General features: G+C 46.7%; 3 protein-coding genes across 7 annotated transcripts; 1 reads left to right on the top strand and 2 right to left on the bottom strand.

The window, feature by feature from the left end:
* Positions 1-145: 145 nt before the first annotated feature.
* prrc2b (proline-rich coiled-coil 2B) lies at positions 146-15,470 on the bottom strand. Of its 5 annotated transcripts, none has more exons than XM_086134391.1 (31): positions 15,296-15,470; positions 13,690-13,868; positions 13,134-13,308; positions 12,946-13,048; positions 12,365-12,428; positions 12,149-12,292; positions 11,670-11,998; positions 11,471-11,595; positions 11,236-11,399; positions 10,839-10,926; positions 10,576-10,714; positions 9,836-10,175; positions 9,577-9,761; positions 9,185-9,386; positions 8,896-9,097; positions 6,790-8,766; positions 6,535-6,689; positions 6,334-6,449; positions 6,116-6,257; positions 5,909-5,985; positions 5,526-5,813; positions 5,351-5,437; positions 5,034-5,226; positions 4,760-4,857; positions 4,538-4,662; positions 4,181-4,421; positions 3,918-4,088; positions 3,667-3,746; positions 3,503-3,578; positions 2,875-3,069; positions 146-2,246 (listed from the first exon to the last, which is right to left on the bottom strand). In XM_086134391.1, exons 2-31 carry the CDS (start codon positions 13,802-13,804, stop codon positions 2,079-2,081), a joined length of 6,564 nt encoding a protein of 2,187 aa, XP_085990517.1. In that variant the 5' UTR covers positions 13,805-13,868; positions 15,296-15,470; the 3' UTR covers positions 146-2,078. The 5 variants fall into 5 exon arrangements, with proteins under 5 accessions (XP_085990517.1, XP_085990518.1, XP_085990522.1 ...); XM_086134392.1 differs by having other exon boundaries at positions 6,535-6,686; XM_086134396.1 differs by having other exon boundaries at positions 2,107-2,246; positions 2,851-3,069.
* Positions 15,471-17,029: 1,559 nt separating this feature from the next.
* LOC147191506 (inactive phospholipid phosphatase 7-like) lies at positions 17,030-21,239 on the bottom strand. The gene is made up of 2 exons (XM_086135808.1): positions 20,457-21,239; positions 17,030-18,272 (listed from the first exon to the last, which is right to left on the bottom strand). Exons 1-2 carry the CDS (start codon positions 20,965-20,967, stop codon positions 17,884-17,886), a joined length of 900 nt encoding a protein of 299 aa, XP_085991934.1. The 5' UTR covers positions 20,968-21,239; the 3' UTR covers positions 17,030-17,883.
* A 601-nt stretch (positions 21,240-21,840) lies between these two features.
* Positions 21,841-27,160, top strand: fam78ab (family with sequence similarity 78 member Ab). The gene is made up of 2 exons (XM_086135488.1): positions 21,841-22,862; positions 25,794-27,160. Exons 1-2 carry the CDS (start codon positions 22,519-22,521, stop codon positions 26,317-26,319), a joined length of 870 nt encoding a protein of 289 aa, XP_085991614.1. The 5' UTR covers positions 21,841-22,518; the 3' UTR covers positions 26,320-27,160.
* Positions 27,161-27,948: the final 788 nt, after the last annotated feature.

Here is a 27,948-nt window from a genome sequence, read left to right as displayed (position 1 = left end):
CCTTAAAATGAGCATAAGATCATATTTTCCTTGTATATTTTTTCAAATTTACAATCTTTGACGTTTCAATGCCCACTGAGCACCACAAGGTTGAGCCGGACACCGAATGAACTCAAATATATAATAGACTCAACAAGAGTACATGTTAGGAAATCACAACTGCTTTATTTCTTTTTATGTCTATAAGCTTTTTTTTTTCTTAAACAATAATGCGCATAATGAACAATTATCTGAAAAGGATAAAAGGTATCGTCGGGTAGGATAAATAGAATACTGGGATCAGCTGTGTAGAAAGCACTGGTCCTTTTGACAAGAAAACAATTTAATATGAATATTTAAAAGTACAACCAAAAACAAAAAAAGTTGGGGCAACATTTTTGGTGCGAGCGAGCACGGAGCACTTTTTGCAGGAAGAAAAACCAAAAAACACTCCCAAAACTTGCACAATTGTAAGGTAATGAATGTAAAATCTGCTGTGTGAATCGAAAGCAGAAGTGGGGAACTTTTATTTTTTCTACTCTGAAATTCATGAAAAAAAGGTTTTGAGGTTTAATTTTTTTTTTTTTACAGGATTTGGTTTTCAGGATTGCATGACTGGCCCGGCAATGGGTTCCCCGTCCTTGCTTTGAAATCCCTGTTCCCAAATGAAATGTGGATTCTATGTTGCACACGCACCATGATAAAGGGGGTTTTAGTGTCATGAAAGGGTACAGTACAGTTAAAGCAGACTCACTGAATTAACCAGCTATGACTTTGTGAGAGGCCATTAAAAACAAGAAAAATAAACAAAAATCATCACATTTTTTTTCTTCAAAAAAACAAAAACAGAAAAAAAATATTCGTAGTACAGTGCGCAAGCAATTCTCACCTTTTCTCAACGGTTTTCATGGAAACATTAAGTTAAAATTGGACCATGGTTGCTGCGTTTACTGCTTGTGCCACACAGATAAGATGGCTGAACTTATCGGGTGACTGAAAAGTCTTGGAAAAACAAAAGGAACCTTTTGCCTAAGTTCTGTCAATTTGAGTCCTCAAAGAGTCATGGGAGGCCATTTTAATTCTTCCGAGGATCATTTAAGTTGATAAATTTAAAGTGGCCTCCCCTAGAAACTGAGGACTTAAAATGGCATTCTGAGGAACTACAAATAGTGCTCTCGGGGGTAGATCGGGGTGCATCAAGGGGCCTTTTTATCATTATTCAGTGTTTGGGATATTTAGTATCAAATGCCATCAGAGGGTTGTTTATGGACCCACATGCCAGTTTGCCCACCCATGATTTAAATAAAGTGTCATATGTAACACCCAGAGACAATTTGAGTTCACAAGTTCAGCGTGGAAGCAACATGAATTTTGGGAAAGGGGGGGGAACAAAACAAAAACATGTCACCATTTTGTACAGCAGAGTGTAAAAGGAAACATTTTTTTTTTTTTTTTTTTTAAGAAATAATGTCTATAAATCTACACGTGTAGCCACGGGTTCATGGCAATTTGATGTCCACATGCAATGTTTTGCTTTTTCTTGTTCTTGTAATTATAAAACCCCCATTGCAGATGACAAGAGCTTGGAACTTAATTATCAACAAAGGGGAGGAAAAAGTGCCCCAACTGTATTGGAATTGGTTTTAAAAATGTCCAAGTGACTGCCCGTTACCCAGCAGTTGCATACCGATTGGCAAAAAACAGTGCGCACAAATGAAGCAGGCATTTACAGGTGGCGGGGGGGGGGGGGGGGGGGGGAATAAATAAAGAGGACCATGTGGAGATCTGCTTTTAAAAGGCTGTATCTATGTATATATTTATATATACAGTGTGTCGAGATATTTCATATATATATACATGTATGTATATATATATATATATATATATATATATATACACACACACACATATCTCGAAGTCTTACATTGTGGTGTGAAGTCATAAGCGTCTGGGTCAACGGGAGGAATTGTTGATGGTGCTTGTGTTGGAAGGCTCAGACATTGTGCAAGAAGCTTGTGTGTTCATAGGCTGGGTGGTGATGACCATTCTTTTCTTCATTTTCTTTTGAATCTATTTTGTTTGAGGTCCACAATTGAAGACTATGCCTTGCCCTCTTCCACTTTCACCGCCTGGGGTTTGATGGCGCCCGTGCGCAGCAGCTTGGTGTGCCCGGAGGAGGTGAGGGAGTCCTGGAGCTTGCTGGTCATCCCCCCCGTTGGCGCCTGGCCCTCACCCACGGCTATGCGCACCTCTCGCACGGGTTTACACTGTGCCAAGAAGAAGGCAGAGTGAGTTTTAAAGCCACTCTGTGCATCCCTTATTTATTTGCATGAACGTCATTGTAATTGGCTCGCAAAAACAGCACATACTGTGTGGTGAAACAGAATTCAACCTTCAATTCAAATTCAAGGAAAAAAATGGTGAAACATTCAAAACCAGTGCAATAGTACAATATACAGCATTGTACAACTTTTTATTTACATCTTGCTTTTCGCTCTGTTTATCAGTGATGACAATGATGACAACATTTAGTTTCCCGCTATAAGCTGGTTCATCGATTATGGCCCATCTTCAAACAACTGTTGGGACGTAGGAGTCAACTAGTTGTGCGGATATTCACTATTTGTGCCCCCGTAAAAAAGTGGTGGTGGTGGTGGTGGTGGGTGGGTGGGGGCTGTATACTTCAAATCCTACCTGAAAAACATTTGTAACTTCCATGAAGTTCTACAGTTCTCAAATGCATACTACAAACATATTTGAATCAATGAACCATCAATAATATTCCGAATGGCATTTCTGAGACTGTCACAGCAAACACAATCAACGCGTACACAGCTTTAAAAAAAAAAAAAGAAGATGAAATGAAATTACCTATCTTTACAGTGGGTGGCTCACCTTCATGCCATCCTCGGGCCCCTTGATGGGGGGCTCGGAGGCCGAGGGAGGGGTGGAGTGGGAGAGATCTCGGCCAGGATTGGGGTAAGGGGGGGAGCGGATGATGACCGGTTTGTTGACCTGCATGACTGGTCTCTGGATGGGGCTGGGGAAGGGGCCGCTGGTGGGGGGACGCATGTGCATCACCAAGCCGCCCTGAGCAGGTGAGACGGGAGGGTGGTTGGCGATGCAACCGGAAGAAGCAAGCGTTAATCATCCATCTTGATGTCAAAACAGTAACAAGCATATCAAGTGGAAGCTTGAGTTACGAACGACCCTTTTACCAACTTCTCGAATCAGGCACACATTTTTGGGGTGCTATTGTACCGTCGTTGGCTCCATGTGTGATTCATTGCGACAGTTGTGCTGGGTTCTTTACTTTTATAGTATGTGTGTACATCTTATAAGATGTACATCACAGAATTTGGGGGCTGGAATGGATTAATTTCAGTTCCATGGGAAAGGTTACCTTGATTTAAGAATGTTTTGAGTTACAAATGGGGAAGGAATTAAGTTCATAACTCGAGGTACCGCCAAATTATTCATTCTTGTTCAACTCCACGAAGGAATTATGAATTAAAAGTTGTACCTGTTGTGGATAATGATGGGCGGGCAATGGTCCAACTGGGCCAGAAGGTTTTCCACTCGGGCTAGCGGAACCAGGCCTGATGAGGAGCAAGAGGGAACAAAGTTGGACCACAAACGTTCTCTCAACCATCACCATTATTACTGACGCAGTTCACTTGCACTCACCTGTAGGAGCCTCCAGGCATGCCTGGTGAATGATTTGGCTTCTCTGAAAATTGGAAACCTTTCATTTCCATCTGGGAGCCCTAAAATTTGACCAAATGATAAGGAAAAAACATCACTCGAGGAAACGGAGAGACTGCCTCATTTGTGAGCATGTTGCGCTGTATTCTGTGGAGTTTTGGTGCGTGTTCAATTTTGGACGTTTTCATAATCTAGTGTGTGTGTATGTGTGAGAGAGAGACACACACACACACCTCTCTGCTACCCGGCATGACAGGCGGTTGCGAGCCAGGTGGCATCATTCGGCGTGGCCCTCCCACTGAGAGATGATTCTGGCCTTGCTGTAGCTGGATGGACTGAGGGAGGATGAGGTGTTGCTGGGCGGAGCCGTAGCGCACCTGTGATCCAGGCAAGGGCATGGTCACCTGGTGAAAAGAAGAGGAAACCTTGAAATGAATGCCGAATGAATTGTGATGAAAAGTTGAAGCATTTTTGTCATTAATCCCAAAAACCGGACCTGGATGAGTTGAGAGTCCATCAGCTGTGACGATCCCATGCTGGGCCCCTGGTTCAGCTGGCTGTCATAGACGAGCTGCTGGCTGCCGGTCATGGGCTGATAGTGCGAGCCCGATGAGGACTTGACGATGTCTGATGGCTGCATGCCGGGGAACGGCGAGTAGGGCCCCTTTAGCGGCGCTCCACCCGACAGCACCATGGGGCTGGGCTGCGACAGGTTGGGGTGCATGTACACCTGCGACCTACACAAAGCAAGGCGGCATCATGCGCCGGATGACACGCACACGCGCGAGCGCACGCACGCACAGAACTTAGGTAGCCAGAGACACACGAAACTAGATAAGGCTCCACTCGATACCTGAAGGGGGGAATAGAGTTGTACATCTCCTGGGACTGAGAGACAGGCAGGCCTCCTCTAAGACCCAACTGAGCCTGAGCCTGAAGAGACGTGTGCAACGAGATAGGGATCTGCTGGGCTGCCGCCTGAATGTATGCACACGTCAAACATTAAGAGCATTTCAGAGGCAACACGCACGCAACACACACAGACACAAATCCGTGATAGTGTGCGTGTGCATACTTGTTGGTAGGTTTGCTGCTGAGTCATCGTGGGTGGAACCAAGCGAGGTTGACTGGGGAAGACGTGACCATCCAAATACAACGGGGGAATATGACTACCTAAAAGAAAAGTAAAATGAGGTTAGATGAATATGATGTCACAAGTTGAGCAATATTTTACCTTTACTTGATAATGAATTTCAGCTCCAAATATCAGCCTCCTTGAAAAACTAATAATCGGTAACCCCCCCCCCCCCCCAAAAAAAAAACCCATCCTCGTCTAGCTTTAGCTGTACCTTGCAAGGACATGGATGGTGCTACGGACGCCACGGGCATAGGAGGCATGGAGACCCCTCCAAAAGAGCTGTAACTGACGCCGCTGGACGAACCCACACTGCATGGTGGTGGCACTCCCGAGCCCCCTCCACTGGGAGAGCCCTGCTCAGGAAGGGACTGCGAATTCTCCCACGCCTTACGCGCCGACTCCATCTGAAAACGCAAAAGTGTTGCGCATTCTGATAAAGATGAGGCTGAGGACGGCTGTGCCAGGGCACGTATTGACCGATTGTAGCTTGACCTGTCGTGAGTACGAATAGAATAGTAGTTGTCATACCTTGAGGGTGAGGTCGGTACTTGGAAAGGAAAGCGGGTTGAGGTTTATGCCGGGTTGCAGGTGGTTGGATCGGAGCATGGGGATTGTCTGAAAGAAGAGGATGTGCGCCAATCAGCTTAGGCGGTCACTCCAGAGGCATTTCAGTAGGAACAATGAGTTCAAGTTCACCACTCACATTGGCGGTAAGGGGATCTTGAAGCTTGTTGACGGGGTTCGACACGGGCACCGGGCTGGAACCTGGCGGCAGGCTAAAGTCAGAGTCCTTGGCGCTGACGCCAAACTCGATGGGGGGAACGGGAAGGACGGCGTCCACGTGGAGGTCCACGCCGTTGACCGGGTTGATGGGGCCACCTTCCAGGCGATCCACTGCCTCAGAGCCCTTGCGGTGCTTTAGGGAGCGCTCGTTCCCGATGGGCCCCGGTTTGTGCTGCTCTTTGCTCTGCTCTGGGCCTGCGTCGGAGTCCTTGGGGGGGGGGGGGGGGGGGGGGGGATAAATAAAAAATGAGGCTTAGCATTTCTCTCAGAAATTTGTTTCCATACGAAGCCATCGTGCGGTACCTCAGAGTTGGGCTCGCTGCCAGTGTAAGACACCTGCTTTGTCCATGAGTCTCCCCCTGAGGACTGTACTGCAAGAGCTTGGAAATAAACAAAATGAGATGACGTCAAGGTAATAATTTCATGTACGGCTGTGACTAACAAATCTTTTTGTTTGTTTAATTTCAAGCATTATTCCCGAGTGGTGCGACCTGCATTGAACTAACTTACCAGAGCTGTTGGTCTCCCAGATTTCTGTACCCAAATTACTGGAGGAAAGAGTCTCTTCTGGTTGTTCGAGGCTCATGGTTCCCTGCTTCTTGGCGAAACGCGGTGGTATCTTGGATGCGACCGACCTGTTCTTCACTGGCACCTAATGCAGGAATTTAGCAAGAAAGGTCTCAAAACCCTTTTCGTATCCTTTTCACGAAACGATGGTTTGAACTTACGGTAACTCCTTGATCCTTCCTCCGCCTATCGTCAGCTTGTGGACGTCTTTGTTTTTTGGACAATGCGTCATGGTAAGTGTCTGGATTAGAAACCGGTCCCCCGGCATCTTCCTCAACTAAAACACAGGAACATATTAACTCTAAATGGATTTCAAGAGGGGCGGCATTGTCATGTCATCCATTTTAGGGTTGATCACTCACTTGGGTAGGCACTGAGCTCATACTGGGAAAGTGGCTCCACGATATCGGGTTTAATGGGACCTGACTTGTCAAAGTTCTTTCCTGAGGACTCATTCAGCTCCCGCCCATCTGACTGATCAGTGCCATAGGCAGGGCCCGACTCATCTGGGTTCCTACTAGGGGGAAAAAAAAAAAAATGATGACACTCTGTTAACGTCTGGGAAGAAAACATTGTCGGGTGCAAGTATTGGTTGATTCAAGCTTCTGGTTCCTCACCTCTTACAAGAGGTCCCTCCATTCTGCCAGGCGTCATTCCTGTTTGAGGGAGCAGACTGCGGGTTATCGGGTGCACGTGCCATCTTACTGGTCTCCAGCGCTGAGGGCTCTCCTTTCCTGTTCTGGCGTTCAATCAGCGGCCTCTGGCTGGAGAAGCTTCGTTTGGAAAGCTCCCTCTTCTCAATGGCGCCCGCTTCACCGTGGCACGCGTCCGAGAGAACGTCGGCGTGTCCCTGCGTAGGCGTGCCGCCGCCGGCCACGCGCTTCCCCCTCCAATCGCTAAAGTCACTGTTGTCCGATCCCGTGTCCCATTCCTCTGTCTGAGCGTGCTGGCCACTGCGTCCTCCGGGGTAGGGGCCGTTGGGCCACTTGTCTTCCCCACTGCCTTTGGGGCGACCGGGCCAAGGGCTTGTTAAGTCTCCATTGATGTATTCGTCACTGGTCCACTGGTTGGAACCAGGCTCACGCTCTTGCTGCAGGCGACGGAAGCGCGGGGGCTTGTCTTGACGCGGGGGCCGTCGCCTCCTCAGCACCGGCCTGTCAGGGTTATCGGGGTCAAAATAGTATTCCCCCTCACGGTCCTCTGAGCCGTTTTCTAGGAAAGAGCCGGTCAATTTTGTGGGGTACTTCAGAGACTCGCGCTCAGCAGGGAGTTTACGGGAGAAAGCGGCGTCAGCGCCGGGACCATAACCGTTTTCTTGCATGGAACCACCGCTGCTACCAAATTGAGGACCACGACCCCTCCACGTGGACATCTCCCTGGAGCCGCCGTAACCTCTGGTATAGTTTCCAGTATTCAGTCTGGGAGGCAGCATGCGACCTCCAAAGCCTCTGCTCGCCTTGGCTTTTTCTTTGCCGTCGGCAGCGACCTGGTCTTCAGCATACACCTTGTTGGATCGCCAAGACTCGCGATCGGCTTTGCGACTTTCTCCAGAGTCAGCGTAGACTTCCCCATTTTCGGAGCCTTTCTGCCGCCGTCTCTTGGGCAGCTCCTCATACTCGGAGGTTTCACTTAGTGTCTCGCTCACGTTGCGTCTTCGCGGCTTGCCTCTCTGGAACTCTTCCAGCTTCAGCTCTCTGGGTTGGGCTCGACCTCTCCCTGCACGCAGAGCGTGACCGACACCGTTGTTGTAGCCGCTTCTGACGTTGTCTCCGCCTCTGACGCTGCGGCCTCCACCCCGAGAATTGAAATCCCTAAAACCTCGACTGCGGCCTCTTCCGGATCCCCTGACCGCACCAAAGGCCTGTTCTTCATCGATGAAGATCCAGTTGTTACGACGTGGTGCCTGAGGCTCCGCGTTTTCCAAAACATCTCGTGGCGGCTGGAATTCGTTGGTGTCCCAGACGCTCTTCCTCTGGGAATCATCACTATGATGAATTACTGCAGGCCGCTCCTCTTTAGCAGGAGCCGGGGACTGACGCTGCCTTTCTTCAGGCCGTTTCTCCACCACGGGTGACCCAGAGGACCGATTGCTGACAGACTGGCTGTCCTTCTTTAAGTCATAGACATTGGTCAGGACTTCCTTCTCCAGACGGTAGGGGACAGCCTTTTCTTCTGGCTCAGGTTTGGGCTTCTCATTCTCCTTGTCTTCAACTTTCAGAGCCTTGAGAACTGGTTTCTTAATTGGCCCAGTTCTGCGTATCAAAGTACGGCCAGTGGTCTCTAACGGCTGGCTGGTACCGAGACTGGAATCGGACCCTCCGTCTCGTTTCCAGTTGTCTTTAGAACCGTCAAAGCTCTCATCGTGAGAATCACCATCCTTCAGATGGCGGTCTTTGGAGTCTTGTTTTGGGTATTTGTTCTCCGCATGATACTGGGTGTGAATCTGAGCGCCGGTCAGCAGCCCCTGGTCGTGGTGGTCTCGGTCCGAGGCTCGACTCTGGAAAGTGTGATGTTGCAGGTCATCCTGTGGGTGTGTCAGGCCCTCACTGGACCTTTCCTCATAAGTGTCCTGCTGTGAGGAGGCCCTGTCACTTCTGCCGAAAAAAGATACGACAGAACATCTTTGAGAGATTTTGGAAACAGCTTATAGTATTGTGCCAATTATTATTGTTACTCCAGCTACAGAACAGAAAAATGCACTGAAACAGCAAAGAGGAACTGACCGGTCATCAAGCAGACTGCTGTCCTGGTTTTCATGCTGCCTTTGGTAAGGTGGAGTGAAGCTGCGCATGGGGTAGCCATCTTGGCTCCAAACGGGATACGGCTCAGTGGAAGGGGTCCTTCGCTCTTGGTGCAGGTTGGGATGACCTTCGTCGGAACTGGGACTGGTCAGGCGATCTTGTTGTATCAGCGGTTTCATCATTCCTGTGGGGGACGGGGGGGGATCTTCTTTGAGAACCAGAGAGATAAAACCACGACATGGGATTGTATTGAGCAGTCAGTAGTACTCACCGGAGGAGTGGATAGTACTGGGATAGTAGTCGACGGGAGATCTCCCTTGGCTGACGCGGGGGTCCATGAAAGGTGGCATCATCATCCAGCGGGGATCAAAGCCAAGGACATGCGGGGGATAGTAGCCCCGTTGTGTGTGGCTCGAGCCAGATGAAGCTTGATGGCTCGACTGCTGCCAGTGCTGTATTTTGTAGACCTGCTCCTGCAGAACGGACATGACAAATGAAGCCGACGTATTTGCCAGGAAACTACTCGTGCCAAAAACAAAATGTTCCTGGAAAATCAAATTACAGCGTCACCGATGAATCCAAGTGGGGAGTCCTATCTAATGTTGTAAACACATTTCCAAAGCTGTATTTAATCTGAGTTATGGGCATCACGCTTGAATTCACCTGCTGCTGCTGCTGCAGGGGCGGTTTCTGAAAGCGGGGCGGAACAGGCTTTGCGACATGGCGTCCGCTGTAATCTCCAGAGGGAGAAGAGGGCTCCTGGATGTCATCCTCGCAGCTGCGATAAGCGGGGAATATGAGCTCCTCGCGGAAGCTCGGGCTGGGGGAGTTGTCAGAGGAGCACTCATCTGGAGAACAAGCATCCCATAATTAAAATATCTTCGATTTACTATCCAAAGGTGACCTCTCTTTCATTTGCTACCTTTTGCATTGTACACACAGCTGTCATGGTGGGCTTTATTAGCATCCCTGTTGGGAGACAAGGGGATTTCTTTGCCCTCTCCATCTTTGTGGCCGTCCTCCGTCCTTGAGGCTTGCCTTTCAGTCTTGCCAAATTTCTCATCCAGCTTTTTGAGTTTCTCCGCGCAGGCCGCCAAGCGTTCCTCGCGGGCGCGGCGCTCTTCCTCCTCGCGACGCCTGCGGGCCCTCTCCACAGCCTCAGACAGCTCAGGTGACACAAACTTTGCCCTCGCCGGGGGCTGTGATTGCCGCTGGTGGTCTTCTGGGTCAAGGGCCGGCTCGCCGTGGTTCTTCTGTTGGGACTGAAGGCAGAATAGAGTTATTTATGAGCAAAGCCTTCCAGCCATCCCCCAGTTATATAATTAGATGAGTGACAACGGCATCGTCGGCATATAAAACACAACATTGACAAGGTGTAAGGTAACCTTACATTCCACCTCACTCCAAAAGTTAAAAAAAATAAAATAAAAATCTTGGTAGCCCGTCACAGCGACTCTTGCTTTTCTTCATGCAGTGTAAAAAGGGACTCTTGGTTGGAACAATGGTGTTGTTTGCATAATCTCTTCAAAAACTGAATAGTCCACAAGAGACATATGAGTAAAGGGCTATAAAGGGCTAAAAGAGCCAAGATCATGAGTTCCTCTCAACCAAGAAATCCCAAGAGAGACAGAGAGTCAAAATGGCACATGATGTGTAGTTAACCTGGGGGTCCGCAGAGAGATATCTGCTGTTCGTCTTCCTCTGAGCCTCCTGGTGTTGGTAAGAATAATTCTCTTCAGGGCCATCGCTTGAGCTGAGTGATGACGGGCAGTCGCGTCGATTCTCCCTGTCCCACTCAGCCCTGGAAAATTTGAAGGACATTGTGTCAGTAAGAACAAAGTGTAAGAAGGGGAAAATACAGGCCGAGTCACTCTGAGCTGCAAAATGATACAAGTTATATGACTGGGACAATTACAGCTCCTCACCACATCTTGTTTTTATCACTGGCTGAATGTTCATCTTCATCATCACTGAACTTGAGCTTCTCACTGTAATCAACTTCTTCATGGAGACCTGCAAAAATGAAAAGCACCACAGGTCGGCAAAAACGAAGTACGTAGGCTACTGGGGTTAATAAGAATAGGGGAGAAAAAAAAAGACTTTTTTTTTAATGGATTGTCATTCAGTGATGGAAGGGCAGAATGGAATACTGATAAAATGCATGGCAGCAGACTCCCTTAAGCCTCTTCTACCAGATATCAACCTTTGTTTTCCTCAGATACATATTTATATACATGTAAGATGAAAGTAAGTAGCTCAACAAAGATAGATTGCCAAACGACACCAACATGAGGACATAAGAGAGATTAACGTTGTATGTACCAGCCCATCCATCTTCACAGTCATTGTCGAGGTCATCCAGATCCTTCAGGTCTTCGGGGTTAATGATGGCGGGTCTTTGCGGTCGGTCGCCGGGTCGACGGATCGGCTGGGAGGAGAGTCGGTGCGGCCCGCGGACAAATCGGTTCTCTCTTCGAATGTCACCACTAGTGGGTAAGGACACATTTAGCCTCGGGGCGACAGACATGGCGAGCTGGCACGCAGCTGATGTACTTACTTGAGAAGTTCAGGTTTAGCGTAAGTCTGTCGAAAAGTGGATTTGCTGTCGAATCGGGCTGGTGCCGCTACAGTAGCAGAGACGTGGTCTGTACCTGAACTCTCACGCGTCTCTTTGGAGCACATCTGTCAACAGCGGTATGATGCGCGCTCAAAGCACAAACCGTCACCTCTTGATCACCGATGTTCTGGGCACTTACAAAAGCGGGCAACATGTCATGGTAGACGGCATTGGAAGTGTGGTGGAGCTGATGCTGCAGGGCTGACGGCACCGCTGTTCTGCGCAGAGGCTGAGCGGGACGCAGGGAGGGTTCCTTGGGGTCTGCGCTCGGCGGCTGTGCCGCCGCCGCCGCTGCCACGACGACGCTAGATGAGGCGGCGCTGGTGGCGGAAGAGGGGTGGGCCGCGGCAGGAGGGGTTCCCGTCTCCCCCGGGGCGGTATTTTTGCCCTCAGGTTCCACTGGCGAGCCGAGGGTCAGGGATGAGGGCTGGAGGTTCCTGCCGCCTCCCTCCCTCCAGCTGGTCACATCTTGACACGAACAGAGTGCAGTTCAATAACAGCAATTGGCAAACTACGTGCGTAGTTGATCGGCTTGGGGAGTAATGTAATGCATGCACCGCCGTGACTTGTTTAGATACAAATTCACTCCTGAACCCATGTGGGGAGGGCGAAACATACTCTGTGGGCGGAGGCTTGGTCCGGGCCCATACGACGGATCGTAGCCGCTTCTTTCCTTGCCAGCCTTGTCCTGTTCTCCAGCGGCCTTCAGTGTGGGAAATTCCTCGTGAGAGAAGGGCTGAAGTCGGTTTAAGGCCCTTGAACCTGTCGGGTTGCCACACAGAGAAGGCTCAGTATACCAGAGTACATTTCCAGCCCAAGTGAGAGCTGACTCACCATCTTGCTCGACTGCCTTTCCATTTAGCTGGGCCCATTGCTTTGGTCCACCTGTGTTTGTGTTCTGCGGAACGGAAAAAAACCAAAACCCCCCCCAGCAGGGATATTTGAGACCGACCGCTGACACCATTTTTCCAGGGCGCAGTACTGATTTTAGAGTGCGTCCTTGGTCAACAATAGAGTTTGGATCCTACGACAGCGACGTAGGCCTAATTTGTCCGAATCACGTAGACGCTCTTATGGATACTAGCTGAGTTAAAACACACTTCCAGTAAATGTGTATGAAAAACAACTCAAGAGCAAAGGTGATAATTAGAACAAGCAAATTGCATTTGACATTATTGTAAGTCGGTGTAAAATGATGCGCATTATACAGTTTGAATATTAACACTGCAGTAAAATATGGGGCAGGGCACGACATGATTCAATTAAAATGCATCAGACACAATTGAAAATAAAAAATGCACCCGAACAAAGAGTTCTTCAAGATTAAAGGCAAACGTATTGAACTTTACAGTTAAATACAAGAAGATTGTGGACCACGCCGACAATCTCTGTGCCAGGTCAACAAATATACGCACCTCCGGGTTGGCTACTGGGGGAGGCTTCTGAAGATTGGAGACAGATTTCTGTGAAGCCGGCTGCAGCTGCGACTCCGGCAGCTGAGGTATTGATGCAACAGAACTGCAAAAACAAGAAAAAGAACAAACCCCATGAACGACGGCGTGATAAGACACCGGGGGGGACTTTACCAACGATCCCCTCTTACCTCTTTTGATCGGGTTGTTCCGGCTTGTTTGCCCATCCTGTGCCGTCTTTCGGGACAATAATCACGTTGGGATCGTTTCCTTTGTTTTCAGACTTCAGGCTCGGTAGGTGAGCGGGTGGGGGCATGCGCCGGGCTGCGGCCACTTTGCCAAGACTCTGCAAGCCATGTCGCGGAACTGATAGCGAGAGACATGCAGTTAAAGGAGGTGCGAGAGGAGGACATGTAGCTCAAGGTCGTGTTGACCCTTCAAAACGACGTTAGTGCCATAACCCATTTGCATATGTGACACAGAAAACGGCATTGTTGTTTTGTGTCTTTGGTCGCAATGTGTAAAAAAAAAATTTAAAAAAAAAGCGCTGACAAATTGGGTGACTGATTTATCCAAGTCGACCAAGCTTTAGCTCAAGAGTTTTTTTTCTTTAAAAAGAGTACCGGTAACTCAATTACTTTTGAGTTTTCATCAATGTTTTAAATGTTTGTGTGAATACAAGTGAGACAAACAAATGTGAACACAGCCTAAAATGTTCGGTAGCAATATCAAAATAAAACAAGGTACCTGAGTTTTTCTGAGTTTCTATTGATTTTCCCTTGTACTTGTCAAACAGGCTGAGTGAGGAGTACTTGCTTTTCCCATCCTTGGACTTGGTTATTTGCCCCAAACGATCGGACATTGCGATGTAATGTCATCGAGTATGGAAATTTGTCTTTGCGCCTCTTCCCAGTGCTTTTCTTATTCTACATGGAAGAACAAGAGTGGAAATATAATATAAAAAAACAAAACTCCAGGAACATTTCAGCCATAGTGGCAATAAAAATCGAGATAAAACTTCACGTTTCATTAGATTTAGGAACCAGATACAAATTTGGAAACATATTTCTTGCAATATGTTGACCATAATTCCTTTAACTAATATCAACACTTAAGGTGGAAATAAATGACCAACCACCTCTCGTTTGCTCGTATTATCCCCATGGCAAATACAGTGGCAATCAGAGGTTGACATACATTACATAAAATCACAAATATCTGACTTTTTTCCCCCCAAAACGATTAGGCTTTGCATGGCTGACTTAAATGAGCAAGTATTGAGCAGCCTATGTGCAAATATATATATATATTTGAAGTGCAGTTAATTCACAAGCAAAAATACTGCTGTTCTAGCTCAACAGCCCGAAGCAGAACAAGACAATGTGCAATCTCAGAAAACGCCGTCCACTTTTAGTCAAATAAAAAGCTTTTACCTCGAGTCCATTAATTTTGCAGCGACAGATCGGAGAGCATTATGACGTCACATATCGACGCTAACTCGATGACAGCTAGCTCCTGTCATGTGCTTGACGTTAAACCTTCATTTTCAACCTCGAATCAGCCGGGCTGTCTGGGAAAACGACATCTTAGCCTGCCGAAACGGCGGAGGCTGTATTTCAAAAGCAGCTAAATGAGCAGGCCGCAGAACAAACATGTTTGTCAAACTGCCGGGCTAGCGCAATAGAAACGGAGCGTGACAAGTTAGCGCACAAGAAATGCAGATCTTTTTTTTTCCTGGACAACTGCGCGACGATCTCTTAGTCAAAGCATAAGACAAATGATCACTTACGTTTTTCTGTGTGTTTGTGTGACAAAACTGGCACCGAGTGAACGTCCGGCTATGACGCGAACTGCCGATGCTAACTTGGCGGCTAATAGAAAATGGCTATGTAAACATCCAAGCACTTGTAAGGTACTGGGTTGTCAAAATAAAAACACGGGCCGCGATAAAACGGTGTACATAATCCAACAAGCTGTGGTTATTTAAGGGGAATGTTGGGAGGAAATTATCCATGGGGAAAACCACGATCACTTTGGGTTTAGAGTGTTTCAAATACGAGCCTTAAACACAGGCCGGGGACATTCAGTACTGTATTCGGTTGACCGTAAAAAGACGACGATATTCCCGGGAAGCTGCGCGTTTGGAAGCCCGGAACGAGTCACTCCAAAGCGGGGGCCATTTCCCGAGGGCGGGGGCGAAAGGCACCGAGGCCAACCTTCAGGACAAGACGATTAAAAATGGCTGCTGCCCAAAAAGAACAAAGCGACAATAAAACTGAAGCGGAGGGAAAGACGGGCTGGCGAAACGTCACTCGGACGGCGACGCCGCCGACAACGACGACTCATAACTTACCGTTTCGACGTCTGTGTGTGCCTTGTGTCCAGCGGCAGGAGTCTAATGTCCGCGAAATGTCGTCTACTGGAAGGATGGACGGGGATTGTGAAGCGGAAACCCAATGTTTCCTAGGATTCACTAGTATCGTAGGTTCGTTGCTGGGATCGCACCCGGCCTGCGAATGAAGGTTGGGGCCAGTAGAGAGGAAGGGAGGCTGCACAGCCGACGCTCCGTGCGTCTGACGTCAGCGGACGACGTCAAACTCCACTCATTACGAGATCACGAAAAACATTTAATCAGGGACATTTAAAGTCAGAACCATAACTACAGTATATACACATGATAATGAGAATAGCAATAATCATTATAATGTGATATTATGTGTAAACTGCCCGAGTACTATTTTTCGCGCTGATTCCAAATCTGCCCTTGTTTTTTTTCTGTAGCACACCAGGCTTTATTAACAATGACAATAATAACAGCGATAATACAAAAAAAACCACTAAGATGTAATAAAGTCATATATTTACTATTTTTATGAATTAAGGGTTAGGTTCAGCAACAGGTAGAACGTCAGCTATAAATTAGTACGCATGGGTAAAATACAGTACGTGTTTTGCATGCTTTTACAGGTCAAACTTAAAAACAAAAAACGAAAATATCTCCCAAACCTAATGCGCAACAGAAAAAAATAAGATATTTTGCAAATACATTGTCAAAATACATTTAGGGGCAGAGAAATCTATCTCTGATTAAAATTTGCTCTTGGCCTATGTTGTGTGTGGCCTATGTGATAAATGTACTAAACGTGCTCATTTATCCATGCATGGAATGCGGTATATTAAAATCTTTTTCTTTTCACTTTAAATTCATTTCATTTTGACGTTGAGTGATGCTTGAATGCCAGCAGTGTAATATATTCACATTTTAATTCTTATTTTGATTCAAAATATGTATTTATTTGTTTATTATGGTGTACAATGGTACATATCGTCAGTATCACAAACTAGTGGAGGGTTGTGCATGTAATAAAACATTTATGTGAACAGAAATATTAAAGCATCACAGGCAGCTTCTGAAATGAGGTCGAAAAGGACGTGCGTGTACATGTTATCTCCGCTAGGGGGAAACATTGCCCCATCTGTTCTGCGCTTGTGGTCAACAGAAGCACGCGTGCTTATTTAAATCATTTTAAGTACTGTACTGTACTTGCTGAAAATCCTTTTCTTATCTTTATCTTTTAGGAAGTCTTCCTTAGATAAAGCACTCCATTTATGAAAATATGTCATGCAAAAGTGACCCCTCACTACTACAACTTTCCTGTGGTAAAAGTTAGGATTTTATTTTATTTTTTGGTTTATTACTATTATTTTTTTTACTCCATAATTTAAAGAATTCTTATTCAATATTGTGAATGTACACAACTATACACTTTTTAGTGACAGTAATATTCCAAAGCAATGATAATGTGTTGCGAGCTTTTCACATGCTTGAGACACAACAGTAGATGAGTGTAGCGTCTGTGAGGACCAAAAACACACAAAGATATTCGAGATACAACCTCTACACGAGACCTTGATATAGGGGAGAAAAAAAAAAAACCAACAGCACCAGACTATTATGTGAAGAGATGTGTGGTGAGTTTTCAGTTCTGTTGTTACCTCATCGTCATTTCCTGGCAGGGTGTCTGAATGTTGCCACACAGGAAACATCCTTGCAAGTTGCAGCATCAGAAACCACAACGAAGACACCTTTCACCAACTTCCATCTTTGTTTATTAACGAGATGGGTCTGAGAAAAACAGTAAAAACACATCATACCTGGAACAGAACACTTTTCGGCGATGTTTCGGATTGTTTTGCTACTTTGTACGTACAGTCGTGAAAACAGCAGGTTGGGCTCTATCACATACAAAAAAAAAAAAGAAGTTTCCAAAGAATATTTTATGCTAACATGCACTCTGGCAGACCTGTTGTGGAGCTTTGTTTTTTTTTGTTTTTTTTTACAGCTCAGCCCTTTAGGCCATGAATACAATTGCCAAATAACACTGAAAGGAAGGAACATGAATAAAATCAAAGAAAAAATATGAATGACAGAAGGAGATTGTAAGAGATTCAGAGAGCAGATTGTGTGTTTTATAAATAATACAGGAATATTGGAGGCAGACTGAATGAAAGTAAATCTGAACCTCATTACAAAGAGGAAAATAAGGGGACATTTTAAAGTCATCATTTTATGGCAATAAATTGGCAACTTCTTACAAAAGGTCCTCACATAGTTGAGAGGAAAAGAATCACTTCATAAGTACTACTAAATATATTATTATGTGACATATGATATTGTTATTATAGTATTATGGAAACCTGATGTGCTGTAGAAAAGAAACAGATATTGAATCAGCACCAAAAAAAAAAAAAAAAGTTTAATTGTAGCTCGGATCAAAAAATGTGTTGAACAGGTTGAAAAATACTGCTTTAGAGGGTTAAGAAAAAAAATCCCGTGTGAAATGACAGCAACAGTACGCGTCTGTTTAAGGCCTTTCATGCAAACCCGCATTGAGAATGTGACAACTGCAACCGGTGAAGTCCTATAGCGCAGCAACGCAGTCAAGAGAAGGGGCTCCAGCTGAGGGTCCCGATGGAGATGAGAGTCTGACAGGTGTTGGAGGAAAGCCACACCGTCTCCATCAGGCCGAAGTGGAAGAGGCCCAGGGCGAAGCCGCACAGCACGTCCGTCAGATGGTGCCTGCCAAGCAGCACGCGCGACACCCCCACCAGGACGGCCCACAGCACCAGCAGGATGCGCAGGGGCACGGCCAGAACCAAATGCGACAGCAGGAACTTGGACACCATGGCGGCGCGGCTGGCGTGCGCCGCCGGGAAGGCGTACGCGTCCATGGCCACGCGGTCCAGGAAGCCCGGCGACATCTCCCATGGTCCTTTGCGCTTCACCAGGCGCTGCACGCCCGCCACCGTCAGCACGTCCACGATCAACGCTACCGTAAAACAAAACAAAGACGTAGCTACTGAACTACCTATTTGATATGATCACATTGGACTTCAAGTTGACAATATTATAAATATTTATTTTGGGCCAGATTTTTTGGTCCCTTAAAGCTCGCAATAAATTAATTGCAGGCAGAACATTTGGCTGTTTTACAATACTTACTCCTTCAATATTTGTTTAGAGCTGTACATGTACTTCATGCTTTAAAGTTTACTTAAAGTATTCAATGTACTTCATGTTTTGAAGTTAATGTCCTCAATGCACTTCATGCTTGAAAGTAAATGTATTTAATGCCCTTTTTCGTGCCCTGACAAAACATGGGCAAAACCATTGAGTGTACTTGACATGACAAGTGAGACAAAGGGAGGCGAAGCAGCACATGTAGCCGAGCAACATTAGCTCTGAGTGCACATAGCAGATGTTTCTTTTTTTAGCCGCACCAAAATATCGCAGTCAGTAAGCCTCGTGGCCTTGTCGAAAGTAGCCCGTCAGCTGTCTGACAGGTTAGCGTCTATTCCACGACACACATACAGAGCGTGTATTCGCTCCGCGAGGCGCTCACTGGACGCATCATTAGGTACACCTGACCTGACTATCTCATCTTACTTGTTCGCCATACACGTTTTTATTTTGTTTACCTTATCAAGAGGTGAAAAAATACAAAGACCCTTTCACACTGCTTCTAAAAGTGGGAAAAGGACACCTTTGACAAGCAGCGGAAAAGGGGCCGTAAATACTTTCCCGCTGCTTGTCCCATTAATTTATGAGGATAAATTTTTTTCCTAGTATTGAATTAGGGAATGAATGGATGCATGACAGCGAAAACGTTGCAAAAAAACCAAACAAAACAGTAATTTCCGTGGTGGAAGTAATAGCTCACACCAAAATGCTCGTTTATCTACTTACATTTTACTGTACATGCCACTTGTGTACGCCTCACTTCCTTTTTTTTTTTTTTTTTGAGGTGGAAGAGCAAGGAGGTGGTGGTGAGATACCATTTTAAAGTGGCCATGTCAGCACAAAGTCCCACTCCACACACTGGCTGTGGAGTCAGACTCCCCCTCCACTATTCTATCTTGCTGAGCATGACATGCACACACTCAAGGCAGACGATGAGGCGCTCTCAACCAAACCCGCCAGCGCAAAGTCATCGTCCGCACACCGGCTGTTGAGTCGGAAACCAGCTCATTGCTATTACATCTAAAAAAAAAAGTACTTGCATGTTAAAACACATCTCTGAATTCACTTTACGGGGCCAGACTAGACTTGTAATACAATAGATGACTTATAACACTTGTATGACTGTTAGGAATGTTTAAATTCCCTGTCCGGTTAAAGATTTTCCAATGGTGACAGTTTGGCCCTGGAAGAGATGAATACCATTTCCATTACAGTGTTCCCTATGGGTGGGGAAAAAAAGTGTTTGCACGTGTTAATCTGTCTGCCAGCCGCTTTGGTGCCAGGCTGCTTGTGTTCAGTGGATTTGGGCCCCTTAGACAAGCTTCCTACTGTGCACTTTTTGCAAAACGAACTGCAGCGAGGAGAACCGACACACGTCTTAAGTTCTCTTCATGTCCAAATAATGGCAGCTGAACCGCTAGTTTTGCAACAGTTTCAAACAAAAGTTTGAAACAAAAGCAGTGGAGGTGATAAGGATGGGAACGAACACATCAAGGTCTTCTCTCACAGTCGTATCGTGGTATTGTTGTTATTGAGGTGGATAATAGGGAGTGTGTTGTCTTATGAGGAGCACAATCATCTTAAGATCTTTGTTTTACTTTGATATTGGGAAAGAAAAGTAACAATACAAGTGAAGGCCCAGACTGGCCTCCAATCAGAGCGCCGTGTTGCTCCATTCAGCAGATTTATCAAGCTTTCGGCTCACTAATCTGGTTTTGCCTCACCACTACAAAGGAGTGTTATGGCCACATTGAGAGAAGAAATAAATGATTACACTAGGAGAGTGAGGAGAAAGTTTTACATGGTGAAAAAAAAAAAAAAAACAAGGGCAATTTATCACACTTTCATGTCAAGGAATCACTTGTATATTACAGATTGCTGTTTAGAGGCAACCTTCAATTCCAGTAAATTCCCATGGAGCGTTTCCAACTTTTCGGTGAATAATGCGATCTTACACTGCCCAATGAGCGCGGATCCCGCTGTCGTCACTCACCCAGCAGCAGGTTGACGAGCACCTCCTGACCGGCCAGGGTGTTGCTGCGCGTGAGGCACACGACGGTGCCGATGATCCAGGTAAGGCCGTGTCCGGTGAGCGCCAGCAGGTTGAACATGGAGCGGCAGCCGCCCCACGACGACCACGTGTAGGCGCAGACGCTCATGCGCTTGGAGAGGCTGATGTCGATGGCGAGCAGCGAGCTCTTGGCGATGCCCTTAAACGACGGGTTGAGCTGCATGCAGTCCTCCTCCGGCAGCCGCTGCTGGCCCGGCTCGCCGCGCTTGCCGCCGTCCGCCTTGGGCGCGCCGTCGCCGGCTTCCTCGCTCGCCTGGCTTCGGACGGAGCAGGAGCGCCTTGGTCCCCCTCCGCCTGCGCCCCCTCCTGCTCCGCCGCCGCGGCTCTCCGGGGGGCCCCCGCCTCTCAGCGGCTGATTGAGCGACATGAACTCGGGTCTGTTCAGGACGCTGTTACGTTCCCGAGCTCTGGGTCTCACGCTTGTTCCGGGCATGTTTTTGTTTGGACCTCTTCTCCGACCGACATGCAACGGCGATAATGGCTAAAAATAACCGCTACCCCACTTCCTCCACTGTCCTTAACAGATATATTTAGAGTGGGCGGAATGTGCGGTGGTCATGCTCCTCCGTCGTGGATGTAATCCGGCTTGAGGGCGACACTTGACACCAGCACACGAACCGCACTGTCCATCGCGACACTATTTACTTCCGGGTATGCGCCACAAGAATGCGCAAGAAAAAAAAACAATCGCCATCCAAACAGAAAGAAAGGACAAAAAAAAGCGTGCGGAGAGGCACCTCCCTTACTCCCTTACGCAACTGACGTAGCGGTTTTGCGCACATAGCTGATTTCAGGTCAGATGCGCACTGGGAAGGACCACGGGAGCGGAAGGAGTTCTCCAAGGTGTTTATCGAGGAACGTGGCAGATTTATTTCAACGAAAGAAAGTGGTGATACTTCGAGGGGAAAAACCCGAGGGAAAATAAATTCTGCTATCGGTCCATAAATCATTAAATTTCTGAATAATTCACTGTGTTATTCTATTTTATTCTACATTTGTTGTACAGTCGAATAACAGTTTGAATTTTTTTTTTTAACTATGTTAATAAAATGTCGAATTACCATATAATTAGCTTGTGTTGTCAGTACCAATGCTTTAGAACTGGAAATTATAAAGCAATGGAAAAAATGGTTGCCCGTCCACGAACAATGTACGTGTCCGAACTGATCCGTGACACAAAATATTTTGGGGATCCAAGCCGGGACTCCGTTTCCCAGCATGCTCTGCGCTCACATCGGAAGTGACGCGTTAAAGCGCATTATAAAGCCGCTTCCAAGCGCCTGTCGCGGCTGAGTAGTCAAGAGACCAACGAACGGGTGAACCTGCTCAAGGCACCCGCCGCGCGGCGACGACAACTCGAACTCAACCGCCGCTTCCTCCACCAACGTCGTCTTCTTTTCATTACGGTGACAGCTGACACCGCCTTTTCCTCCGCCGCTGTCAACATTTTATTCGTATTTGTGGGAAGCAGGAGAAATAGGCGGCAAGGTGGAGCGGTGCGGAAGATGCGAGCGTTGGTTGCGGACGCGCACCTGGTGCTGCCTCTTTCTACGTGGGAACTGCTTGGCATGGAAGAAACGATATTTCATGTTTATATTTAACACGAGAAAAGTTACGCTTCATTTTTCTGAGTGCGTATTTTCTTTTTTGATAGCAATTTATGACTCGACTGAACCAAGAGAGGATTAAAAGGACACCACCGGCAGCGACAGATTTGGAGACCCCCCCCCCCCCCCGCCCCGTTTGAAAGTGACACCAATTTGATTATTATTGTTATTTGGGATGGTTCTAGCCTCCATTTAACTACCACGCAACTTGAGCGCCAGAGTTCGAAAAGTTTCTCTCGGTAACTTTTACGCGCGGGAACGCACGCCACACCACCTGAGAGTTTTCTAGTTTCTTCAAATTCGCAAGTTTCCCTCCCTTGTGGCTTCGACCGAGGCTTTTTCGGACCCAGCGGCCCGTCACTTGTGCCGCCGCCCCGATGCGTCTCCCCCCTACGCAGGCGCTCCCGTGGATCGTGTTGTTGTGGACCGTCGTCGAGTGGCTCCCCGATGCGAGCGCCATGGGCTGCCTCCAGAGCATCGCGTGCAAGCCCAAAACCTTCCGAGACGGCGTCGCGGTACTGCAGGTGAACGCGTTCATCGACTCCAACCCCACCAGCATCGACGAGTCGTCGGCCGTCATTCTGCGCTACCGCACGCCGTACTTCAGGGCCCAGGCCCTGGTGCTGGTGCCGCCGGTGGCCGCCAACGAGACGTGGACCGTCGGATGGATCCAAGCCTGCAACCACATGGAGTTCTACAACACATATGGCAGCAAGGGGATGTGAGTATCCAAAATGGATTTACTCGACTACAGAGAGTACCAGGCAGAAACGGAATTGTGCGATTATTGCGACACGTTCATCGACGCCGGTGCGGATGAGCTCACTTCGGTGGTACGAATCACAGCCCGAGTACAGCTCAGGTGTCTTTCGCTTTTTTTTGTATCATTTTACTATATTCCGAACAGTTTTAAAGGAAAAGTCAAGTCAAAAAAGTTCTTCACAGTATGTTCTTTGCACCCCCGCCAGTCTAAACGTGGTCTTCTCATTAATATTGCATATGTGGAATATGAATTAGGTCGAAAAAATATTTTTAATCCGTTTCAGGGAGGGTCATTTTGCCAACTGAAGAATATGTCAAGGTAACAACCAATCACGGTTCAAACTCAGAAAGCAGGTGTGCTGTGATTGGTCGTTAACTGATCCCTAATATTTGTGTTTTGAAAGGGTCATTATTTACTGTATGTAAACATTTTGTAGTAACTATGACTTGCAATAGCATTATTTTCACGAACCCTTAGACCTTACTACACTATCTATTATATCTTAATGCTGGTCATTATGATGGCACTTTAAAGGCTCTATATTATAATTTATTTTAGGTGGGATTTGCTCTAAAAGTTTGTGATGTAAAGTATTGTTTTGTTAGACTATAAAACTGAATTTTAGCATCCGTAAATTAAGCTAGGATTAACCTACCAAAGTGTCACAATTGATCAGTTTTACCCAAAGTTGAAATATGAAGTACTCCACAAAAAGTCCATTTTAACGTAAAATGTACTCAAGAAATGGTACACAAGCAGCACTTATGCTGACGCGTGAAATTTCACATCCTTATATGTGGAATTGCATGCGTCAACAGAAACAGAAAAATTACGTCTTGAGAATCGTTGGTTGACTTTACAGTTAAGGTCTTGCCAATGTAAAACTCTTTGGGTCCCAAAAAAAAAAAAAAGTTTCCCCTGCATGTTAAAAGTATGGGAAGAGTCAGTGGAGGAATCTCGAAACAGAATAGAAAACAATTATTACACGCATACATGAAAAATGAACTGTATGCAAGGGTCCATAATATTTTTACTCATGCGCTTGCGATTTCTAGCGAGGGCCCTCCCAATTATAGGAAGTGCTCTCGGTGGTGTCGCGGATGCCATCTTGAGCTCTCTTCAAAGTGAGGAACCAATATGAGTTGTGACATCCGGTATGGAGCATATGCCTTTATCGTCACGTTTCGCGTCAGGCCCGGTTAAGCGCTGCGCGTGCAAGATTAGAATTGCCTTGTTTTTTTGACGACATACCGCGCACACCAGCGTCCTCCTCCACCTCGCTGCGGAGATACCGCCAGGGGAGAAACGTCTCTTGTCAAAATAGCTTCATCATCGCAAGTCATGGCTGTGCATTTAGCTGTCAAATTTGTTTTTACATGTTTTTTTTTTCTTTCTGGCTCGAGTCGGGCACATTTGCGCAAAGTCTGATGGAGTGAGTTTGCTCACAGGTCCGTCTCTGTGCGGCCCGCTCCCAAACAGGCCGAGGCCCGGTACCAGTCCGCGGACCGGTGGTTGGAGAACGCCGCCACGAGACTCTTCAATGAATATGGCATGCATGTCTATTATTCATCAGTCATATTACAATTATATATTTTTTCATCCATCCATCCATTTTCCGATCCGCTTTCTCCTCACAAGCGTCGCGGGGGGTGCTGCAGTCTATCTCAGCCCCCCAAAAATGACCTGACTCCAGCTTGCATTTGGAATCAGAGTGAAAAAATTATGACCAAACTAGCTGCAGAAAGCCATCGAGACATAGTCCGGATATGAGTATGTAACATACACGGACGCTGCTGCATATGGATGCTGTTTGCAGGCTCTTTCTCACTTTGCAGTGTTTGCAAAGGCAACTCCCTTCTTGTGAATTGTTTGTCAAAGCCCGAGGGGGTCGGGGGCGGGATTAGGGATACAGGATGGGGGCTCATTTAGACAAATTTACCGAAACGTGGCAGCTCAAAAGGGACACGACAGAGCATCAGGCCTCCAAATCCTCAAGATGCCAATAAAGGCTCAGAAGATGCACACTGAAAAAAAGTACCAAAAAAAAGGCATTTTATTTCATGAAGTGGTTGCATAAAATAAAATCATCCTAATCCAGAAATATTCAAGTAGACACATAGTCTACTTTAAAAAATGGATCAAATAACTCAAGTAAATTCAACCGTTTTTTTTTTTCAGTGTACATTGGAACCTGTAATTTACAGCGACCGTGCTCCGTTTGCACTGTCGCCGAATGAATTGAATGCGGTGACTCTTATTTTGAAGGCAGAATGAATCCATAGCGGGAGGGAAATGGGTTGTATTTGTTTTGGAGGCATGTGTTGGCGAGGATGAAATGGGTTTTCATATGCGCACGGACAGTGAACTCCACACACACACACATGCGCGAGGAGTTGTCATGCCTGACGTGATAATCTGGCCCGGCGGCAAAAAACGTGGACGTGAGGCGAGCAGGCAAGAAGTCATGTGGCTGCTGCTCACACATCTTTCACCACACGCGCATGCGGGAGCTGCTGATTCCCAATTATACTGGGGAGTGTTTTTATTTTCACGCATTCTGTTAATATTTTAAAATGTCACCGGTCCATTCATTTAAATTTGCACGAATGACAGTGCATACAGAAAATTGTGGTGTTTATTTTGTCTAACTCCAAACATGAAGATTGCATAGAAAGAGGTGTTTACATTTAAAAACAGTAATAGTTGGACTAATAGCAAACAATGCAATTGATATTTCAAGTTCCATACATTTATGCTTTTTTTTTTTTTTTTAACGTAACGCAGAGGAATTTTTAGAATATTAACAGGATCAACAGCAAGGGCTGGATAAAGCGAAGGTTTGGCCACAAACGAGCAAAGTGATTTGAGCCGTTTCCGTCCATCTTCCAGGTCGAGTTGGGAGCTCCCCGATCTTCGCAATGGCAACATACGGGCCATCAGCGACTCGGACGGCGTCAACTATCCCTGGTACGGAAACACCACGGAAACGTACACCATCGTGGGCCCCACGCGGCGGGACAGTAAGTTCACGGTGAGCATGAACGACAACTTCAAACCCAGCATCACCTGGGCCGTGCCCGTCAGCGACAGCAACGTGGCTGAGCTCACCGCCATCCGCCGAGACCAGAGCTTCACCACCTGGCTGGTGGCCATCAACCGGGCCACGGACGAGACCCTGGTCCTGCAGACCGTCCGCTGGAGGATGCGCCTCCTCATCCGCGTGGACCCGGAGAAGCCCCTCGGTCAGCGGGCCATCCTCCTGGAGCCCGTGGCCCAGGAGCAGCCGCAGATCCTGGGCAAGAACGAGAGCATCCCGCCCAATGCCATGGTCAAGCCCAACGCCAACGATGCCCAGACGCTCATGTGGCGTCCTCAGGAGGGAGAGCCCACGGTGGTCATTCCACCTAGATACTGACGGCACACACACACACCTTTCATACCAAAATAGTATCAACTTGAGCCCCTTTCACACAGCCTAAACGCCAGTGTTTATATGCGATTGCGGGATGCCGTGTCACTATGTGAAAGTACAGTAGCGGCACTCAGCTTTTTTGTTGTTGAAGGCACAGCGGTAACTTGTGTGACATCTCGAATGCAGCCATTTTGCTGAATCTGCATGAAAGAGTGTTAATTATCCGTCGAATTATACAGCAACTGTGAAGAAATACATTTTTTGGTGGGGTGAGCCATTGAAAGACTGGACTGAACAAACCGCAACCTTTCTACCTTCAAGCCGGCTTACTGTGCTAAAGGAAGTCATCGATTTCAATGGAGTACTTTTGGGTGGATTTTGAGGATTTGCTATGATTTTTATCATTGGTTTTGTGCACGTGTGTTTTTATTTATAGGCTGGGAGAGAGTGCATTTTTGTTTTTGTTGTTTGACACAATCCATGCTGCCTTACGTGTATGCCACTCTCCGCGCCGTCCAAATCCTTTTAAGCCTTAAAACAAAGTGCAATGCAGCACAACCGTCGTCCCGGGTTTTCCTTTCAAGAGTTAAAGTCGAGGTCTCGACTCTAAAAAGCTCATTTTATATATACAGTATATAGTATATTTAAAAAAAAATCCTGCAATGCATTTAATGACAAAGAGCAGCCATTGATGTAGCAATAAGCTACAATAATGCTTCCCTGCTTTTTTTTTTTGTACATGTTGGCAAAATGTTCACAATGTAAGTTGATGGAAAAATATATTACAAGTCATGTCTTTGTTACTAAATCCTTTTTAAAATAAATTACCGAGTGTCCTTGCCAACTGTGTTGCTGGGAAAGGAAAAGCATGCACATTAACATGAAAACACGCAATACCAGAATGAAATCCAATAAAATAAATCATAATTTTGTTTAAAAATAAATAAAACAAACTTTAAAAAAAAATCACTCTTGTAAAATGGCAACTTTTTTCCCTCCCGCTAATTAACATGTGGGTTTGGACTGAATTTGTGATTAGATTTCAGGTCTTAAAAAAACCAAAAAACAAAAACCCGAATGAACTCAGCACATTTATGCTTCTAGGCTATCGTCCGTTTTAGCATAATTGCGTAACAAGCTCACGCATGGCTGGGTGAGATTCACGCTGACTCAAAGGCCATCCTGGTGAAGAGGGGTTAAGAAGAGAAGGGCAAAGGGGGGACTCCCTACAAAATTACATCACTTGGACGCCACATGTAGTGACAAGATTTTTTTTCAGTGAGGGAGCAAGGCAGGAGGGGTGATGAGGGTTAGTCTGGTTGCAAAGGTTGGCTGAGGTTGCGAAGGTTAGACGGTTATCAAAAGGGATAATCAGTGTTGCAAGCAGGCTTGGGAGGATAGCAAGAGCTTGTCGGGGGTTCTGGAAGCTACTGAAGATGAGTGGCACCGAGTCTGAAGTGCTTCATACGAGTCAGGGTTAGCCTATAGTCGCTACTGAGTTAGCCAGGCTCAGAATAGACCAAATTCAACGTAGCTAGATGTTAACGGGGAGCGGCGGCCCATGTGGCCAATCACCCGACGATGCTTCTGCAGGCCTTGGATTACTCGGTGTAGTAGTCAACTGGAGTACAT

The sequence above is a fragment of the Hippocampus guttulatus genome, chromosome 17 (genome assembly GCF_054856545.1).
Source record: "Hippocampus guttulatus isolate MCC_2025c chromosome 17, RoL_Hgut_1.0, whole genome shotgun sequence".
Classification (NCBI taxonomy): Eukaryota; Metazoa; Chordata; class Actinopteri; order Syngnathiformes; family Syngnathidae; genus Hippocampus; species Hippocampus guttulatus.
Note: the sequence above shows the minus strand (reverse complement) of the source record. Positions and strands in the feature narration are given on the sequence as shown.

Bases quoted from the DNA above. Each gene is read 5' to 3' on its own strand.
- fam78ab (XM_086135488.1), top strand. From the start codon at position 22,519: ATGCGTCTCCCCCCTACGCAGGCGCTCCCGTGGATCGTGTTGTTGTGG. The intron at 22,863-25,793 runs GTGAGTATCCAA...TCCATCTTCCAG, and splicing joins ACATATGGCAGCAAGGGGAT to GTCGAGTTGGGAGCTCCCCG.
- prrc2b (XM_086134391.1), bottom strand. From the start codon at position 13,804: ATGTCCGATCGTTTGGGGCAAATAACCAAGTCCAAGGATGGGAAAAGC. The intron at 13,049-13,133 runs GTAAGAGGGGAT...TTGTTTTTGCAG, and splicing joins GAACAACCCGATCAAAAGAG to TTCTGTTGCATCAATACCTC. The intron at 11,999-12,148 runs GTATGTTTCGCC...GTTCGTGTCAAG, and splicing joins ACCAAGCCTCCGCCCACAGA to ATGTGACCAGCTGGAGGGAG.
- LOC147191506 (XM_086135808.1), bottom strand. From the start codon at position 20,967: ATGCCCGGAACAAGCGTGAGACCCAGAGCTCGGGAACGTAACAGCGTC. The intron at 18,273-20,456 runs GTGAGTGACGAC...GTTTTACGGTAG, and splicing joins GCTCGTCAACCTGCTGCTGG to CGTTGATCGTGGACGTGCTG.